The sequence below is a fragment of the Lates calcarifer genome, linkage group LG5 (genome assembly GCF_001640805.2).
Source record: "Lates calcarifer isolate ASB-BC8 linkage group LG5, TLL_Latcal_v3, whole genome shotgun sequence".
Classification (NCBI taxonomy): Eukaryota; Metazoa; Chordata; class Actinopteri; family Centropomidae; genus Lates; species Lates calcarifer.
Window position 1 is genome coordinate 1,061,074 of NC_066837.1, and position 20,997 is coordinate 1,082,070.

The 20,997-nt window shown below is 45.2% G+C and overlaps 1 protein-coding gene across 1 annotated transcript; it reads left to right on the top strand.

The window, feature by feature from the left end:
- The first annotated feature begins 1,361 nt into the window (after nucleotides 1-1,361).
- LOC108874644 (heterogeneous nuclear ribonucleoprotein L-like) lies at nucleotides 1,362-20,506 on the top strand. Its single transcript, XM_018663161.2, has 13 exons — nucleotides 1,362-1,650; nucleotides 10,012-10,133; nucleotides 10,524-10,761; nucleotides 11,377-11,462; nucleotides 11,719-11,815; nucleotides 11,958-12,030; nucleotides 12,921-12,980; nucleotides 13,969-14,216; nucleotides 15,042-15,163; nucleotides 15,403-15,601; nucleotides 15,910-15,967; nucleotides 16,066-16,164; nucleotides 17,260-20,506. The coding sequence occupies exons 1-13, from the start codon at nucleotides 1,468-1,470 to the stop codon at nucleotides 17,313-17,315; spliced, it is 1,641 nt and encodes a 546-aa protein (XP_018518677.1). The 5' UTR covers nucleotides 1,362-1,467; the 3' UTR covers nucleotides 17,316-20,506.
- Nucleotides 20,507-20,997: the final 491 nt, after the last annotated feature.

Consider the following 20,997-nt stretch of genomic DNA (forward strand, 5'->3'; position numbering starts at 1 on the left):
GTGCCATTAAACAGGTGTGCTGTTGCCGTGGTAACCTGACATCCACACACAGGAAGCAGCTGCAGAGAGAGCGACCGACTCTGTCCTTGTTTTTGTGTCTTTTTGAGCAGAAAGTGACACAGTTCAAGCTTTTTTCTGTCTCTCAGTGTAAAGTGCTGCAGAGGCCACAGCGTGGATCAGTCCACTGCTGAAAATAGTCCCCAGCTAACTCCTCCTGTTTGTTTGATTAAAAACTGCTACTGAGCAGCTGTTTCAGAGAAAGACTGAGCCTTATTTAAAGAAATGAGACTTTACATCTGGAGGTGTTTTTACAGATTTCCATCTTCAGGATGAACCAGCAGACTCAGAGCTGAGAGCTGCAGAGAGAGGAGGGAAATCAGGGAGTACTAAGAAATGGACTAACTCTCTGTGGGTTTAAAACTCCTCGTGGGATTTGGTAACTGAAAAACAAATACACGGAACAACACCAGACTGAAAACACGTTGGACTGAACAAACAAAAGACGCTTTGATTTCTCTGTTCTTATATGAAAGTTTGTCCTGCAGGTGGCGCTGGAGGAAAGGTCACAAGGTCATCAGAGACAAAGAGTGGAGTGGATACAGTAGAAAGTGAGTGAGTACATTTACTCACTCCACTGTACTCTAGTAACAGTTCTGAGGTACTTCTACTGCCTTGTGATGCTTTATACTTTTACTCCAGATTTCAGAGGCAAACATTCACATTTTACTTCATCTGAGTGTGAGTTACTTTACAGATGAATTTTCTACAAAACATATGATCATCTTTTATGAGACGACCCAACAGCACATAAAGCTCCACTTCTTCTGACTACAACATTAAATAACTGCTTATATATCGAATACAAAAGAACTATCAATACTGTAATACTATTGTACTTACAGTACTTTTACTTCTGATACCTTCAGACATTCTGTTACTCGTACTTCTTTACTTTTACTTAAGAAACATTTTGAATTTGGGACTTTGGCTTGTAATGGACTATTTTCACTGTGTGGTACTTTTACTCAAATACTTTCTTCACCTCTGAACTACAACCTGACATATTAATGGGTCGTGATCATTTATGGATCTACAGGGTCAACAAACTGAATAAAACAAAATCAAATCAAACAAAATGAAATAAAACATGGAATGAATAAATAAAATAATAGGAAATAACAAAATAAAATGAAGTTCAGTCTGTTTATCTGTTGAGAACATTAAAAAGCAAACATGAAGAAACATTATTTTAATAACAAGGCTGAACTTTGACCTCAGACATTTCCGTTCCTGAAATTGTGACAGAGTGAGACGTCAGTGTTTCTTCTGATCTCTGTAGCCAACCAGAGCCTGCAGAGAGAGAGAGAGAGAGAGAGAGAGAGGCGGTTCAGGTCTGCAGGTGTCATCGTCGTCTCTTCTTCCGTTTTACCGACAATCTTCATCCGTGAATTCACCGTCTGTCCTGTGATGGAAGCGAGAGAAGACAGAGGAGGAGGAGGAGGAGGATACCACCGGGCAGCCAAGCGGCTCCGGACTGAGGAGGAGGCCGGCGCCGAGGAGCTGGAGGACGGGGAAGAGGAGGACTCCGCCGGTGAGGATGCAGCGGGGAGCGGAGGCACCGAGAACAGGAGCCGGAGGAGCGAAGGGAAGGTGGGTGACGGTTCAGACCGACCCCGATCTCTCCGGTCAGAGAATAAACCCGGGTGGAAACATAATCAGACAAATTGAATATGAAGTTTGTGTCGGTGCAGGTTGTAATCAGGCAGGTTTAATCGAAATTCAATCTAAAATCAAACCGGAGAAATCACAGATTCTCCTGCTTTTAAACTGTTCTCATCTGTAAGAAATGATTCTTCTCAGGTCAGTGACTTCACCGTGAAACCACTGACAGTGAAGTTTCCACAGAACAAGCTGAAAACAGGCTGATGAAGTTTAAATCAGGGAAATGAGGATTTCACAGGTCATTTACAGTCAAAGCTTCCTGCTGAACTTATTCTGAAATAAAAACAGGAACTGGGCCGGAGCTTTGTCAGATACAGATACAGAGGGAGTGAATTTCCAGAGGCACTTTGGTTTCAGAGGTTTGTGAGGAGGTTGTGTGGCCTCTGCAGGAGGATGTTGGGGTCCTCACCGAGGTTCTCGAGCTCTTTCATTGGGGTTTTAGAGATGATGCTGTGGGTTCGAGAGGTTTGACACTCTCCTTAAGAGGTTGACTGAGTTCTTGAGGAGGCTGAGGAGGTTTTGATAGGGTGCTGGGATTTCCTGAGGAGGTTTTAGTGATTGTTCAGAGGACCTTTAGTGGATCACATGGGTCTTTAACTGCAGAAAGATCTTAAACATCCCTTTGGGTCTCCCAACCTTTTCACCCTGTGACTCCTGTTTCATACAGACACATTTTTCCTTTTTGTGTTTCAAAAAGAGCAAAGATCAGAGGCGAAACACAGGCTGAAGTCATGACATCACTTCCTGTCTTGTTTCTTCAGTAGGTTCACATTCATTTGTTCACCTTTCTGTAAAGCTGGTCAGTTCCATGACGTTATTTTCTATATTCTGAGACGAATCAAAGCTAAATGAAAAACCGTCTTGATTTTAAAGGATAACTGCAGGATGTTTGAACCTGGCTCTGATTTTCCTGTTTGTTGGTGTAAATTATTGATAGGGATGAAAATCGTTGCAGTGTTGAGTGAAAACACTGAATCACCAGCTGCTGTAATGTGGTGCAACTGTTCATGTCAAAGTCCGTCCACTAAAGTTCTTGTTTTTGTTCACTGACAGACTCAGATTGTTCTTCTCAGTGTCTGATAACATGATGATAGGATTCCTACAGAGACAGAGCTTTTTATTAAAGAGGAAGATCCAGAAACATCTCTATATATCTCTACCAGACTCCATTGATGAAAACAGGGATTTAACCAGGAGCTGCCTCCATCTGTTAGTGTGTCTGTGTTACTGTGTGGTGTGTGGCTCAGTGGTGGAGGAGGTGTTCAGATCGTTTTGCTGGTGCACCGTTTGGTTACTTTACAGCAGCTGTTGAGTAGTTCTGGGTCAACTGGACTTTTAAACCATGGAAATGTTTATTTGTAAAACTAGAAAATGGTCCATCGAAGGATTTTCATTCAAGTGACTGGGCACATTTATCCAGTTCTTGTAACACATCCAAAGTCCTGACCGCCGAGTCGGGGGCCATTGCTTCCTGGGGATCGAAAGAACAGAGACTCTGTTCAGCTTGGATTCACATCAGTGACACTGGATGAAGACCAACAGGAAATACGGGAGCTTTAGGGTTTTTCTGCAGATTGTTGTGCGATTATTATCTTTCATGTCCATGTCTATAAACATAGTCAGTGTCTGTTTATTTACCACGTGTCTCTGGCTCTCATCCTCTGCTCGGTGAGACAATATGGCGTCTCCGTGAGGTCCTGGCAGTGACAGGAAGTGCCTGCACTCAGCAGAAAGTGAGGCCATCTGTTAACCTTGACGGATGGGCCTGTGGTATTCTCTCTGCAGCAGCACCATCGGCCTGAGTGAGGCTGTAACCTTGTTAGTGTCTGGGTTAGTTCAGAGTGAATCCTGCAGTCTGATCAGAGTCTGAGAGGACACAGACAGGAAACACCAAACAGCACACGGAGACGAACACAGGCAGTAAATACAGGAGGAAAAATAAGAGAATACTCCACTACCAGAAGTGAAAGCTGGAATTAAAGGAACATACGGCTGTTTTTACATTTTCCCATCTGTTTACTGCAAATTACCGAGAGTACACATCACTGCCGGTGACTACAGTTCATTTCTGGTTTGTTCATTCTTTCAATCGGTCAGTTTGTCAACCAGACATTCATGTTCTCCTCAGGATGAGCTGTAATAACTTTGATTATCATCAAGCCAACATTTTACTTTGTCTGGTACTTTAAATAATCACCAAATACCTGCAAAAACAGTGGTGTTCCCATCTGTATGATGCATTTAGTCCCAAAAGGTTCTGAGTCTTAGGATGTTTTCTAAGTCATGTAGGTTTTTGGGACAGATTCTGTTTCATTAGGTTTACAGTACATCAAGAGGTTTAGGGTGTGGGCCTGTAGATGTTCTGCAGCTGGTTCAAGTGGTTCTTTAAGCAGATGTAAAGGTCCTTTAGAGGTCTCTCGAGTGAGGCTACTTCAGTCTGCTCTTTGGTCCTATGCAGCAGGTTTTTAGAAGGATGTAGCTAAAGGTAATTTGGGCAACAGCAATGAGGAAGTTTAAAGTAAACAGATGCGTTGCTAAAGACCCTCCAGTGTTTTTAAATATCTTGTATGAGGTTTTAGAGTCACTGATGGCAATAAATAGATATGTGCAGAAGATATGCAGCGCAGGGTAAATTTGACTCTGCAGCAGCATTCAGCATCTACTGCTTCGCTGATCAAACCTTTGACTGGCTGCTGCTTCCCCTCCTCAGCAGATCAGTCAGCACTCTGAGGACAGACAGACAGCACCGTGGGAAGACAGATAATGAAACAACAGTGCTTTTCCTGTGGGTCTGAGCTACAAACAGGTAGAGGCTATTTGTAGACAGACCACTTCCTGCCGACAGACAGACAGACAGACAGAACCAACTTTACATTTTGATTATTTAAATCCTGCAGCTCATATTTTTTTAATTAGTTTCCTCTCTGACCGTGCTAAGTGCTCTCAAACAGGACGGCATGAGATTAATAATTAAAACAATCAAACCTCCAATTAAAGTTCAGCTCATGTTTGTTTCTATAAACCAGTCAGGCTGTTCGACTCAAACCCAGATCAGTGTTATTTTACCACCAACACCTCCTGATGATTTGCATGTTCTGTAAGCAGAGACTGAACCACCTGCTGTGCTGCAGTGAAATATATTTAGAGTGACGGTGGGTGAAGGTGTAGCTGTCTCCAGACTTCAGCCGACATCAAAGCACCTTTGATCCATTTTAATAGAGAGTGAAGATCAAACAGAAATCACCAGTCGAGGTGTAAAACTGACCTGAGCACAGAGTCCTGAGGTAAATGGAGCGACTGATGCAGGTTTGAGTCCACATACGTGATTCATGTTGTCAGCTGAAAACCATGAAATGAAAAACCCAATGATAAATCCATCCATTCATCCAGTACGTTTATTCATTTATTCATCTGTCCCTGTGTTCATCCATTTAAATATAAAATGTAAATGTCATCAACCGTCATTCATCTATTCACCCACTGTCCATCCATCCATCAATCCATTTATTCATCCATTTATTCATTATATTAATTGTACCATCCATCCCACTAGTCATACAGTCAGCCATCCATCCATTCATCTGTTCATCCATCCATTAATTACCCATCCAGTCCATTCATCTGGTACCTTTATCTGTCCACCCATTCATTCAACACCAACCCAACAACAAATCAATCCATCCATCCACCTATCTATGCTGATGATCACAGTCTACATCTGCATGAGTATGATCTGGTTAGGATCAGGTATTTGGACTATTTGGATGTGGAAACCATATCCTGGTTTCAGAAACCTGGATCAGCCTCTAACCTGGTTGGAGTATTCCTACACAGCAGGTTGTCAGTAAAACAGATAATATGATGTAACAGTGACCAACCTGCTGAAATTCAGTAATTACACTGTTGCCTTTGTTTTCCATCATCATACAAAGCAAGTTCAAGCTGCCGAAAACCAAAGGTGTGTTCATCCTCCACCGCTGATGTAACTGAGTCTGTAGAGAAACGACTGGTTCAGATGTTGAGGAGGTGAAAACAGACGATCAGAGACCTGGATGTAGTTCTAGTCGTGTATACAGAGACCTGCAGGGTTCAGGGTAATTATCACTGATGTCTGTGTTTGCTGCTCACAGTGATAAATAAATAGCTGAATATATCCATTAGTACCTGACGCCGCAGATATTCCTGCTCCAATGAAGATGAACCAGAATGATTCAAGGAAACATCTGACCTTTCGTCCAGCGCCACCATGAGGCCAAACTTTCCAACTTGTACATAAGAAAACATCTTATCAGTGAATGTCCCAGTCTCTTTCCTGGTCCCCAGAGGATGGACCCTTTAGCTTTTCCTCTAACTAGACATTTTCTCCTGTAAGAACTGATGATCAGGGTGTAGTTTGCTGTGCGGCCTCTGGGGGACACTGACATGAGTTTGAACAGTTTCAGTCTGAGCTGAGTGACACACAGTGTGTTAAACACTCGTTCACACGTCACAGAGCCCAGTGTTTACAGGAGCTCTGCAGGGACAGACTGTCAGACCTCCTCTCTGTTTACACACACACACACACACCAGAAAAACTCAATATTTCCTCATGCAGTGAATCCAGGCTGTGGGTGATGGGGTTTATAAATGATGTATCGTCCTGCCTCGTTAGCCCCGTTAAAAGCTCGTTAGCTCGACGGCTGACCCAGCTAATGTTTACAGTGGAGCGTCAGGGAGGAGGAAGAGGAGGAGGTGATGAAGGTAAAGTGCAGCTGGAGGGATGAAGAGGAAGGAGGAGGAGGAGGAGGAGGCCGCAGAGTCAGGCAGAGCTGTAATAATACAACAGCCTGACAGGAAGGAAGCAACATGTCACTGCACGCTCAGCCTGAGGCACACACACACACACACACACACACACACACACACACACACACACACATATTCACCCAAAAAAGCTGAGACTCAGTTGCCATAGCAACTGGATGGCGTGAGCTGCACCTCCTCTGTTCTCCTGCAGACGAGGAGCAGAGGAGAAACAGGAGGAGGAGCAAGTTCTCAACTTCACACGGATTAACTGAGGTAACCATGGTAACCAATCACTCTCAGCACCATGTGAAAAATAGATAAATAAAAAACATCTCTGTCTCTTCAATCGTTTCGTTGTTGACTCATGAGTACGTTGGCAACACCTCCTCCTCCTCCTCCTCCTCCTCCTCCTCGTACGTCGTCCATGCCTCAACCACCTGCCTCCCGTTGCTACAGTAACCAAGTGCAGCGTAGGTGCAGTCGAGTGCACGCTCGTCTGAACAGACCACAGTTTCTGTAAAAGTATTTCTGACATCACCCGCTGTAGCTGAAGGCCAGAGGTTTGAGGTTAGCACTCATCGTCTTCTGGGGGCGACTGAGCTGCAGCCACCACAGCTCAGGACCCAGGCGTGGTCCACATCAGTCTGCAAACACAGAAGTATGAACTCAGTGAACAGACTGTGTGTGCTGTCTGTAAATGTCTGAAATAAGGTCTGAGGTTTTAACACAAGCTCAAGACATTTTCAGGTTTGATTCTCCGACATAAAATGGGTCAGTAAATCCCCCACTCCTGATGTTTGAAGCTTTTACGTGTCTTAAAAAAGGCGGTTGCTAACGAGTGTCTAAATGAGACTACAGAGGTTGTCGGGGACGTTAACATGAAAACCCATCTACTCACCAGTCCACCTTTACAGCCTCGTTGTGTTTCTACTCACGCTCTTTCAAACTCTCACTAACTTTCTAAGAAGAAAGGCTTTTGTAGAAGAGCTCAGAGCTAAATGAAATGACCAGTTGGAAGCTTAGTGGTGGAGACGTTGACGTCATGTGACCGTGGTGTAGTTGGTTTATAGCCTAACATTAGCTTCTTACTTCAAACATCAGAACAGTGGTTCGTCAGTCACACACTGACACTCTCTGCTGTCAGGACGTTGGATGAAACATTTTTCACTTTGTTTTTCTTAGAGCTCCTTATCATCAAATTATGTAACAGTGACACTCCTCCAGATAAGGCCTCTGTTTGTGCAGTGGAAGAAGAACTCAACTCTTGTTCAGCCGAGGGCGTCATTTCAGCTGAGGAGGGTCTGACAAGGGTTTGTGCTGTAATATATGACAGTGATATTTACATAGGAGTAGATCTTATTGTTGGTATATTTTTCCATTATTCATCGTAATTTGTCTGACACCACACATACGGCCGCCACACGTCATCATGTTGACAGTTGTTATCAGTAACATGAACTTATCAAGTTAACATCTCTTTGGTTTGTTGTTTTCACTAATGACAGACTGAACATTTCAGTTTGACCTCTGAATGAAATAAGTTTATGTTTCGATTGTTTCCAGTCTGATCATCTGTGCTCGTCTTTCTTTATACTTTCAGAGTGCAGCCTATCCAGTCATTGCTAACGAGCTAGCTAACTGTTGTGTTTGAATTGAGTTCTGCTCGGTGTGACCTTCAGGAGATTCAAACTTCAGACTATCGCTGCTTCCAAACAGGTTGGAGTTGACTGGTAATCATCGCAGTAACTGGAAATTGATCTGTGAACTGATGCGTCACTGATATTTCTAGAAATGTGGGCGACTGGCAACATTAGTCATGGAACATCTGAACATGTGAGGGCGGGAATTGTAGTTTTTACTGATGTTCGCGGCGTGACTCAGTGTCAGTCATCGGTCCACCACTTCACACCACTCTGAAATATCTCAACAACTATCAGATGGACTGTGATGGAGTTTAGTTCAGCTGCACCTGGTGTTTAGCATGCTAACACGACAAACTAAGACAGTGAACATCATGAGCATTACACCTGCTAAACATTTTACTGTTAGCATTTAGCACAAAGCTCTTCTATGTCCTTTGGCTGTAGTCTTGTTAAAGCACCACAGCTGTGGAAATAGTCTTCTTTGTCCAAAGATCAGGACTGAAGATTTCAACAACCTGTGTCAAACTGCGTCTTATTCAGTCAACCACAGCTGCAGTAACCCAACAAGACTTTTATGCAACTCGTAATCATGTCAAACCGCAGATGTTGATCTCAGCTCGTGTTCCTGGTGTTTGTTGGACTGATTGTGTGAGTCAGATCCTCAGATCAGATCATTCAGAGTTCGGCACCGCGCTCCGCTGGCTGACGGGCAGCGGGCAGCCAATCAGAGCGCGTTTCCTGCAGCCGTTGGTGCAAGAAGCGAGTGAACCTGCAGCCTCGACCTGCTGCAGAAAAAAGGTCAGGCTGCAAAAGCTGTAACACTTGCTCAACCTCTTCCTGAGAGGGAGAGTAAACATGTTTTTGTCGCCTCTTGAATGCTGTGAAAAGATTTAGTGACTGTAAACGTTGTGTCTCACACACACGTCGCTCCTCTGACATCCTCTGCACAGACACTGCAGTTTAATCAGGGTCAACGTTCTTCTGACCTGAACCCAGAAGTTAAACAGGAGCCAGGAGTTTAACACGGTGACTAACTGTCATCAGCTTCATGCAGGTTTGAAATAAACTGTCTGACTCTGCCTGACTTGATTAAATTGTTAGTAAGGCCAACCTGGGGGTGCGGCCCCTCCATGGGCCACCAGACAAATCAGAGTGGTCATCAGATGATTGATGGGAGAGGAAGGTTCACTGAGGAGAAGGTTCAGACCCACTGGTTCCATCTGTTACAGTCAAACCTGCAGTGAAAACACTCATACTAATAAAATAAACATGTTTCAGTCTGGACCAACTTCAGTGTTTAACACTGGACCAGTGTCTAGTCTGTGTGGCAGAGGTGATCTGACTCTGACAACTGAGACCTGTGGGGGGGGGGGTTCACACTCTTTTTTTGATCAGTATCTGTCTTCCTGTCCTGATTCCTTTGATGCTGTTGTCTTTCACATCAGACGTGTGTGTGTGTGTGTGTGTGTGTGTGTGTGTGTGTGTGGACAGGTGTGTAAACCTCTGTAGATGCAGAAACACTGAGACGTTCTCACACACGTCAGTCTGCTTTAAATGTTCCATCACAGGAAGCAGGCGTGTTCCAGAGTAATCAGAGTAATCAGAGTAATCAGAGTAATCAGAGGAGTACAGCGGTTCCTCCTGGTTCAGGTTCAGATAAAGGTCCTGGTCTGGTTTGATCCAGAGCCTGGTCTCTGCTCAGTTCTGTGCTCTCTGTGTCTCTCAGGCTGAAACATTGTGCAGCTGCAGCAAACACCAGGTTTTAACCCCTGATCAGTTTCTGATCAGCTTCACACAGTTTATTATCTGTCTGTTCACTGGTCTGAGGTCAGTGTGTGTGTGGTGTTTACGGTCTCTGCAGGACGGAGGACAGGAGGACAGTCACCGCATCCCCCCGTCTCCGGTGGTCCACGTCCGCGGGCTCTGCGACGCCGTGGTGGAGGCCGACCTGGTGGAGGCGCTCGACAAGTTCGGCAACATCTGGTAACAGTTAAACTCCCGTACACACACGTTTGATTCCCTCCTCTCAAACTAAACACACGTGATCTGCTGTGTGTGTGTGTGTGTGTGTGTGTGTGTGTGTGCAGGAGGCTGCAGGTTTCACACACCTTTTTTCTATCTGACTGCTGCTGGTTATTTGGGTGTATCCTGTGTGTGTGTCTGCTGTCATTCACCACAGCAGACATCCCAGCAGCCACTGCAGCTGATCCAGTGCTTAACACACTTCATGTCTCCTCTGCTGCTCTGAACTGACTGAGTTCACTCCACTAAAAGTGACTGAATAAATCCCTGTATTAAAATGCTGCACCTGTCTGTCACCTGTCTGTCACCTGTCTGTCACCTGTCTGTCACCTGTCTGTCACCTGTCTGCAGCTACGTCATGATGATGCCCTTCAAGCGTCAGGCTCTGGTGGAGTTCGACAGCGTGGAGAGCGCCGAGCGCTGCGTGTCGTGCGGGACCCGTGAGGCCGTCTACATCGCCGAGCAGCAGGCCTTCTTCAACTTCTCCACCAGCCAGAGAATCACCAGACCCACCAACGCCGACGACCCCACCAGCGGGAACAAGGTCCTGCTGCTGTCCATCCAGAACCCGCTGTACCCCATCACCACGGTGAGTCCAGCAGAGTCTCTGACAACAACACAACACTGTTCCTCTCAGAGTCTGACAGCATGATGATAGGATTCCTACAGAGACAGAGCTTTTTATTAAAGAGGAAGATCCAGAAACATCTCTATATATCTCCACCAGACTCCATTGACAAAAACAGGGATTTAACCAGGAGCTGCTGGAATACCACTGCATTTATTGGTTTATATATTTGAATTGTTGTGTGGTACTTTGACTAATATAAAGTATCTGATTACTTCTTCCTCCACTGAAAGTCTCACAGTAACACAGACACACTAACAGATGGAGGCAGTGGTATTCCAGCAGCTCCTGGTTAAATCCCTGTTTTTGTCATATGGAGTCTGGTAGAGATATATAGAGATGTTTCTGGATCTTCCTCTTTAATAAAAAGCTCTGTCTCTGTAGGAATCCTGATCAGAATGCTGATCAGACACTGAGAGGAACAATCTGAGCAGAAACTTTAGTGGACAGACTGTGACGTGGACAGTTTTTATTATTTACACCTGCAAACAGGTGGAGGTTTGATCACTGTTGTTGTGTGATGTGCTGTCAGTCATGGCTGTGCTCTCTCTCTCTCTCTCTCTCTCTCTCTCTCAGGATGTGTTGTACACCGTCTGTAACCCCGTCAGCAACGTCCTGCGCATCGTCATCTTCAAACGCAACGGCATCCAGGCCATGGTGGAATATCCTGACTGTGTGTGTGTGTGTGTGTGTGTGTGTGTGTGTGTGATGAAACATTTCACAGATGAGTGGAGCCTCATTTAAATTCAGTTTAATTCCATTAAAGCTGCAGGTCGGCCTTTAATTGACTGTTAATGAGCAGAGGAGGATTAAAGCTGACTGGACTGGTTTTGGACTCGTGGTGCTGCTCAGTCTTGTTTTTCTCCTCTGGTTGGTTGCTGGTCGTCTTGATGAGTCATCCTTAACGAGCTCGTTAACATTTGAGTCAGTGGAGGACGCTCAGAAGGCCAAACTGGCTCTGAACGGAGCCGACATCTACGCCGGCTGCTGCACGCTCAAGATCGAGTACGCTCGGGTAAACACACACACACACACACACACACACACAGAGCTCTCAGCAAACACACACTCAGGTGCACACACACATACACACTCTCAGCCTCATGCCCACGCACACACACCCACCCAGAGGTGCTGTGCTCTGTCGCCCCCTGCAGCCCAACAGACTGAACGTCGTCCGCAACGACAACACCAGCTGGGATTACACCAAACCCTTCCTCCTGCACCGAGGTAGGACGCCACCGTCACACTCTGCTCACACACACACACACACACACACACACACAGCAGCTCTGCAGCTCACTCAGTAACACATCATCTCTCATGTGTGACTCAGGTTTGTAACGTGAGCTGACTCACGAGCTGTTAGAGGTTTGAGTAATCGTCTGTCAGGGTCCAGTGCTGATGTGAGTGTGTGTAAATGTGCATCAGTGAGTTTGTATCAGACCAGGACCTCAGGTCCTCTCTGCTCTCCTGGGACGGCTCATAATGAAGAACAGCGTCAGCTGTTTCAGACCAACTACAGCGTTTGTTTACACTGGCGGGCTGTGACTCATCCGCCGGGAGCAAAGGAGGAAGCTGCAGGTGAAGCTGCTGACAAAGTCTACAGAGGGAGGAGGCCATGATGGATGAGCAGCATTACATCAGCTTTCACATCAGCTTTCACTCCCCGAGTCTCCTGAACCCTGACCAGTTTCTGTACCTGAGCTGGAGCACAGAGGAGCCTGATGAGAAACTGGTTTGAACAGGTCGATAGATGACGTCACCTCACACCTGAGAACTCACAGAGCTGTCACACCTGGAGGAAGTCTGCCCTCGAGCAAGGCATGGGCTCCTGATTTGACGGTGGAGCGGGTGGAGCAGGGCGAGCTCTGCCCGGAGACGTGGAGGTTAAACTGCAGCCTGTCGGTGCTGGAGATTTTCCTGCTGAGGAGAGAGCGCTCACTTCCACCTCCCACTGCTCTGCCCTTATTGGGTCAGACACAGCTAACCCCGGCCATTACTCCAAGACCGCCACACTTCACTGATGAGCGTGTGTGTGAGTGTGTGTGTGTGAGACAGTGCCACTGGCAACAACCTTCCTGTCAGCTCTGATTTGGCTAAAACTGTGTGTGTTACAGAGCGAGGGAAGGGGAGGCAGCGTCAGGCCATCCTGGGAGAGCATCCATCTAATGGCTACGGTACCGTCTGTCTGTCTGTCTGTCTGACTGTCTGTCTGTCTGTCTGTCTGTCTGTCTGACTGTCTGTCTGTCTGTCTGTCTGACTGTCTGTCTGTCTGTCTGTCTGTCTGTCTGACTGTCTGTCTGTCTGTCTGTCTGTCTGACTGTCTGTCTGTCTGTCTGTCTGTCTGTCTGTCTGTCTGACTGTCTGTCTGTCTGACTGTCTGTCTGTCTGTCTGTCTGTCTGTCTGACTGTCTGTCTGTCTGTCTGTCTGTCTGTCTGACTGTCTGTCTGTCTGTCTGTCTGTCTGTCTGTCTGTCTGTCTGACTGTCTGTCTGTCTGTCTGTCTGTCTGTCTGTCTGTCTGTCTGTCTGTCTGACTGTCTGTCTGACTGTCTGTCTGTCTGTCTGTCTGTCTGTCTGTCTGTCTGTCTGACTGTCTGTCTGTCTGTCTGACTGTCTGTCTGACTGTCTGTCTGTCTGTCTGTCTGTCTGTCTGACTGTCTGTCTGTCTGTCTGTCTGTCTGTCTGTCTGTCTGTCTGTCTGTCTGTCTGACTGTCTGTCTGTCTGTCTGTCTGACTGTCTGTCTGTCTGTCTGTCTGTCTGTCTGTCTGATCTGTCTGTCTGTCTGTCTGACTGTCTGTCTGTCTGTCTGTCTGTCTGTCTGTCTGACTGTCTGTCTGTCTGACTGTCTGTCTGTCTGTCTGTCTGACTGTCTGTCTGTCTGTCTGACTGTCTGTCTGTCTGTCTGTCTGACTGTCTGTCTGTCTGTCTGTCTGTCTGTCTGACTGTCTGTCTGTCTGTCTGTCTGACTGTCTGTCTGTCTGTCTGTCTGTCTGTCAGTCTGTCTGTCTCAGTCTGTCTGTCTCAGTCAGTCTGTCTGTCTCTCAGTCTGTCAGTCTGTCTGTCTCTCAGTCTGTCTGTCTCTCAGTCAGTCTGTCTCTCAGTCTGTCTCAGTCTGTCTGTCTCTCAGTCTGTCTGTCTCTCTCCCTCTCTCTGTGTCTGCAGGCCCACACTGCCCCCTGCTGCCTCTGCCTGCTAACAGCAGGTACAGGAGGAGCAGTGAGGAGGTGCAGGACATGATCTCCTACCCGCTGCTCCTTCCCAAGACCTCCTCCTCCTCCTCCTCTTCCGCCTCCTCCTTCCTGGGCCACGCCGCCTCCAGCTCCGTCGCCATGGTGAGCGGCCTCCACCCGGCCAAGATGAACTGCGGCCGTGTCTTCAACCTCTTCTGTCTCTACGGCAACGTGGAGAAGGTGTGTGTGCACGTGTGATGTCCTTCCTGACCTTCAGAGGACGCAGAGAGATGGAGTCAGACGTCAACAGGAGAAAGTGTTGATAGACAAGCTGTCGATCATCTGTCAGGCTCCTGCAGAAAGAATCCCTCAGAGAAGCTGTGGGTTTAAACTGCTGTAGTGATAAGGAAGCAGGCAGCTGTATATATTCAGCCTGAATGATTCAAGTCCAAAAATAACTAAACAGTATTTTATTAAACCTGTTTCAAATTCACACAGTGAAGAAATTAGAGTGGTTAGTCCTTTAACATACAGCCCTCTGTACTGCAGGTACTGACCCTGACCTGGGCCCTGTTTCCAGATGGTAGTTTGGTTCGTTAATGACAGTCTGTCATTATTTCTGTGGACTCGTTGAGGAGCTCAGAGTGGAGCCACTGCTCCTTCAAACGGTGGTTCAGGCTTCTGATTAGACCTTCCTTTGGGGGTTTTCCAGGCATGCCCAACTGGGAGGAGACTCTGGAGACACTGAGTATCTCATCTGGCCCGGGAACGCCTTGGAATCCCCCAGGAGGAGCCGGAAAACATTGCTAGGAAGAGAGATGTTGTAATACTCTGCTTAGCCTGTTACATGAGCCGACCGTGGATAAGAGCAGGAAAATGATGATAATGATGACAAACAACATATGCACCACAAATAAAAAGAGAGGAGGTGAAGAACACGACATCCTGGTGTTGAGTCAGAGGACACAGACTGGCAGATTATTTCTGAGTCAGTTATATCTGTGTCTTAGTTTTATTTTCTTTTTTACCACCGTCTGATGTTCCTGTGGTCGGCTGTGTTTGCAGGTGAAGTTCATGAAGAGTGTTCCCGGCACGGCGCTGGTGGAGATGGGCGATGAGTACGCCGTGGACCGAGCCGTGACTCACCTCAACAGCATCAAGGTGTTCGGCAAAAAACTCAACGTCTGGTGAGCGCTCATACTCCCTTTGACTTTTTAGGTTGGGGTCAGGGGTCAGGTGGAGTCTAGAGCAAGACTGCAGACCAAAGTGCCAGAACACTGGCTGCAGATTTTTCACCGAGCATCATCAGTCATTCTAACTTTGTCCTAAACAAAGGTCGAACTTTCCGCCTCATGTCAAACTCCTGCAGCACAAAAACATCGTACCCCTCTCTGACCGCCTTCTTCCCTCCCTCCCTTCCTCCCAGTGTGTCCAAGCAGCAGGCGGTGATTCCCAGTCAGGTGTTTGAGCTGGCCGACGGCAGCAGCAGCTACCAAGACTTCAGCCTGACCAGAAACAACCGCTTCAGCAGCGCGCACAGCGGCAGGAACATCATCCAGCCGCCCGCCACCGTCCTGCACTTCTACAACGCCCCACCCACCCTCAGCCAACACCAGCTGCAAAAGGTGAGGCCACACCTGCCTGAGACTCTCTGTAGTTTTATGGAGGGAGCTCGATGACTGAAAGAGCTTTTTAAAGAAGTGTAACCGAGAGAAGATGGGGCCGAGAGAGAAGATGCTAATGTTTCGCCTCAGTAAACTTTCTAAGCTCTGGTGAAGAGGAGCATGTAAACACCTTTAGCATCAATAACCTGGGAACTGGGACTAATTTGAGTTAATTTTAGTTCAAAGTAGTTAAAAAGCAAGGAGAGAAGCAGAAGCTCTTTCCTTCATTAAACAGTCAGACCTCTCTCCTCTGTCTGTCTCATCTTCAGCTCTGTACTGAACACAACGTTCCTGCCTTCACCAAGTTCAAGGTCTTCGATGCCAAACGTGAGTTTAACCCGTCACACACAGACCAGAGGCTTAACTGGGATCTGACTGTCAGGATAAATCTTTCATCATCCGTCTCCTCTTCTTCATCCCTGCAGCCAGCTCAAAGACTCTGTCGGGTCTGTTGGAGTTTGACAGTAAAACTGAAGCTGTGGAGGCTCTGACCGTCCTCAACCACCATCAGATCAGAATACCCAGTAAGTGCTCAACTGACACTGACAAACGTTTATCTATCTGTCTAGTGCCTCTGTACAACTTCAGTGTGACAACAAGACTTCAGGAAGCTCTGCACAGTCACTGCTACTGTAGTTTTTACATTTCTGTTTGTTAAACAAACAAGATTCAACAGCCAGCTTTAGATGTGTTGGTAGGTGGATTTCAAACTTTGGACAGAGCTGGGCTAGCTGTTTCCCCCCACTTCCAGTCTTTGTGCTAGGCTAAGCTAAGCTAACCAGGTCCTGACTCCAGATGAACATCTCATTCTTAGAAAGGAAGACAATGAACAAATTGTTCCATGTGTCTCTACGATGGCTCTGATGATACAGTTGCAAAGAGGCAACTGCCTTGATGGTGCATTCAAAGAGTTTCCATAAGATGATGGGATCCCAAGCTTAGCATGATTAGCATTTAGCGCAGCTGGGTGTTGTTCAGTGGATAATGTAAGATCAGTGGAAAGAATGTTCCCACAGTTTAATCCAGGTGATGAGCAACTTCGTGTTGTCGTCAACTTGCTGCTGAGTCCAGTTTTACTGTGTTGCTCAGTAGACTCCTGCTGTTTTCATGTTTGACAATCCTTTCAGAAAGATGCTTAAGATCCTGAAAGGTTCCATCTGCTTTCATTGCCAAAGACTTTGAACTCTTGACATTGTGAGTGTGGGGCCGTCCCCACATAGAGACCTCTCCATCCAAGAGCAATTTAAAAACACCATTTTAAAACCAATCTATGAGACACGGAGCTTTAACTGAAGAATAATGATGAACAGTAGGTCGGGTTTTCCCCGACTTGCCCCAAATGAACTTTGTCTGCTGCCAGCTGGTGGTGAAATGATCCAAAACCACAGACCTGGTTGTCGCTGATCAGGTCCCTACCTGCAGCCACCACTAGATGTCAGTCTTCTTACAGATGTTGTGTTAAAGAAACAAACAAAGCAACAACAAATAGAGACATGAATGTTTCATACTGACTGGGGGGGTGAAGGTTCAGGACAGGAAATGATGTAAAACAGTTTATATTTTCATGAATTCATCGTGTTTATTACAGTTTATTAAACGTTTCACCCTCTGACCTACAGACAGCTCCAACCCCTTCACCCTGAAACTCTGTTTCTCCACCTCCTCCCATCTGTGACCCAAAAACAAGATGGCCGCCAGTCACCTGCTCCTCCAGGATGAAACAGAGAGAAAATGTGTTCATTACAAAAATACGAAAAAGATGAGGAGAGGATTTCTGTTTTTCTGTGAGGTGTTTGAGTGGATGACGTTTGTGAGTTTCATGTCGACTCAGTGCGCAGCAGGAAGTGACGGAGTTGTGACGAGGCATTTGAAGAAGAGAAGCACCTTAATGACTCTGCAGTTAACTTCACTGGTGACGGTTTGATTTTTTCTTTTTTCCTGAACGATGTCAGAGGCCTGAGAGGAAATCTTCTGCTCCGGCTGAAACGTGAACGTGAGTCTTCTTCCAACTGAACAGTTTTATTCAATCAAACATGACAAATCAAATCAATGAACGACTTTATCCTCCATGAAAAGGCCCTTTCATATCCTGAAGACAACTACAAAGATGTAACTATAGAAACAATTAAACAGAATTTTAGAATTTGTTGTTGTACAAAAAAACTCAGGGAGGAAAAACTGTAAGCTAATCAGATATCAGTCAGGAAGAGAGACGTGTTGTTCTGAAAAGTTAAAATATCTTTGTAGTTTTAATATGTCAGTTTATTTTCTTTGTTTGAGCATAGTTTAGGTTTTATTTTGACTCAGTAATACTTTCGATTACGGCCTGCAGCGTACAGTACTGTGTAATTCTTCAGTGCACCAGTATAGTCCTTACAATTACATACATGGATGTACAAGGGACTAAGATGTGACGTTAGAGAATAAGAGGATAACAACATGGGAACTTATATTATTATACTGTTGGCATTTTTAACTAATGAGCACCTAAGGGTAAAGTGTAACAGTTACATAATATAAATCAGCTGTGTTTTCTTCAGACTACAGACGGTAACAAAAAGAAACTACATGGGTCAAACAGAGGTCCAGGGAGCACACTGTTTGACCTGTAACCTGTATGTAACTGTGCATGTTGTAAGCAGATCTACTTAACGTGTTCTTACAGGAGACTTGAGGTGGTACAGGTTCATGTGGATTGACAGTGTTGTTAGTGTTGTAGTTACAGAGCAGCTGAAGCTGTAGAGGATGATCTGTTATACGTCCTGTTACTCAACATTTTCATGGGTCAGACTCAGTGTGTACCTTCAAACTATTTCCACTGAGATCCAAAAAACCTGCAGAGACCTGATCCCCAAACCAGACAGGAGCTGTAGAAAACAGATTTCTAAATATTCCCTTTAAATTCCTCCTGAGCTCAGTGATGGTCACACTGTGTCCTGTAATAACAGAACTGGTATCTGTTAGTTTGTACCTACATGTGTGCATCTGTTTTTATTGGACTACTACACAAATATAACACTGTAAATTTGGAAGAATTATACTTCACAGGCTGAAATCTGAAGTTTTACCTTGTTAGATTTTTCAAGTCCATTGAGTTTAGTTACTGTTACTGTTGAATCAGTGTTCTGTATGTTTTTACAAAATGACTTCAAAGCTGAGTGTTTTTATTTCCTTGATTTATTGATCAATTGGTTTTTAACTGTTATTTTTAGTTTAATAAGACAAAGATGGCAAAAAAACATTAGTTCAGGTCAGTGTGTCTTTCAGCTGTTTTAAACTGAATCTCTGTGTTTACATCTTTTGAGAGGAGGGAGGTGAATGTTGGTTTACTGAGGAAAAGATCAGAAATATCATCCTAGTCTCTTGTTTTCTTTCTAATTATCAGAAGTCAATGGACATTAAAGCACAACATTGTGAACGGCCAGTGTTGAACCCATGTTTACAGAAGATTTCCATTTTAAGGACTAAAAATTCTTTTTAATTTAATTTTCATTTTGGTTGTTTGAACTGTGACGTTTTCAGTAGCTAATACTTTTGTGTGTTGCTGTAGTTTTGTGTAGTTACACACTGTGTTTGATCGGCATGTAGACTGTGAAGCTGAGAGAGCGTTATTAGAATCACAGTCAGAGGTTAACCTGTAACTGGGAGCAGCAGAAACAAGCTGTAACACTGACGTATCATCACACAGGGCTGGGCGATAAAACCATAACAATAATTATTACAATATGATTTTACATCATGAGATAAGATATGATGGATAAAATGTATTTTCACAGAAATGAATCATGACAATCACGTTGCAGGAACAGAGGTCTGCGCTGCACAGGTTTGGTTTTAGCTTCTTAGCTTAGATTTTATCATCGTATTGTTTTTCTACCTCAGATTTGTTCCACAGTCTGTCGAGTGTTTAGAGGAAGAGAAGTTTAAAACCATAGTTAACTGTTTGGTTTCTTCAACTTTCACCCAGGAGCAAAAATCAGCTTTTAAAGATTTGACATTTATTGTGATAATTATCGTTATCGACTGATATGAAGCAAACAGTCGCCTCCTTTGACCGTTCCAACTTTGTGAAACGATAAAGAGTCAGATATCAGTTTGTTCTGCTGCCCTCTAGTGGACAATAAATCTATAAATGTCAATAGAAGCAGCTTTAAACAGCTGCAGGTGTTCATGTGTTACATGTGATGGTGGAAGTTTTAGTCTTCACATGACTGAACAGCAATTACAACACGAAAATAACTGTGTACCTGCTCGTGTCTCTGTAAAAACATCAACCCTCCAACACTGTTTGCTAATGTTTATATGTACATGTGCTTCATATAAGACCTCAGCAGAATACATTATCAACAGGTTTCATAGGGACTAGTTCTTCTGCAGCCGTGTAGATGAAGTCATTTTCAAAGCTTGGTTTGGAGGCATAAATCAGAAACAGATGCATCCAGACAAAACCTGAACTGTCTGCATGGACTGATGTATCTTCTCAGAGAGATCTGCTTTAAACAGCTGGTTTCAGATGGACAGCAGTGTGTTTCCCTGTAGAGACTCAGCCATCAAAGGTGCCTGGACTTGGTTGTAGATACCTGAAGATGTGTTACCTCTGGAGGAGCCTCAAGTATCTGCAACCAACTCCAGTCGCCTTTGATTCGTGGAAAAGTCTGTTTGTTTTTCTTCCATAATAGCGAGTTAGGAGTGGGACTGATTTGGAACCAGCGTAATTATTCATTGTTCGTTAAATATGCTGATGTTTTAACACAGAAAAGTGTCTCTGGATCTGTCTCCTGTCTTTTCCCATCAAGCCTCTGCTGACACCTTGAGAGACGCCGTCGGCTGCCTCTCACAGCGTCTAATAAACTCTTTGTGACTGTGTTTCTCAGTCAGACTCTTTACTTTGCTGTGGTTCATGGTAAAATGTGAGTCTGTGCGGTGAACTAAATGCTAACATGCTGATGTTTTTAGCAGCTGGCAGTGCTGGATGTTGGGTTCTAGTAAGGCCCTGTAGAGCAGGAAGCTCCAGACTCTGACCTTTGACCTCTGTGTGCCGGTTCAGGTTAGATACAACAACCTGCTGTGAAGCTGCTGCACAGATTCAGAAATAAAAACAGTCAGGAACACGATCTGCTCCAACTTTTCATCACTGATCATCCAGGACTCTGCTGCTGCTTTACTGTTTTCATCAATAATTCAGAGACTGAATGATTTCAGATCTGAATCCTCTGCAGCAACATCTGACCACACACACAGCACCAACATCACCAGCTGTGTCTCACTGCAAACCGCAGGATAAAGCCTCGTCTGTCTCAGACGTTTAGAAGACATGTTATTTTTCTGTTTGCAGCTGGAGAAGAGAGCATCGTCTC

Bases quoted from the DNA above. Each gene is read 5' to 3' on its own strand.
- LOC108874644 (XM_018663161.2), top strand. From the start codon at position 1,468: ATGGAAGCGAGAGAAGACAGAGGAGGAGGAGGAGGAGGATACCACCGG. The intron at 11,816-11,957 runs GTAAACACACAC...CGCCCCCTGCAG, and splicing joins TCAAGATCGAGTACGCTCGG to CCCAACAGACTGAACGTCGT. The intron at 16,165-17,259 runs GTAAGTGCTCAA...TCTGACCTACAG, and splicing joins CCATCAGATCAGAATACCCA to ACAGCTCCAACCCCTTCACC.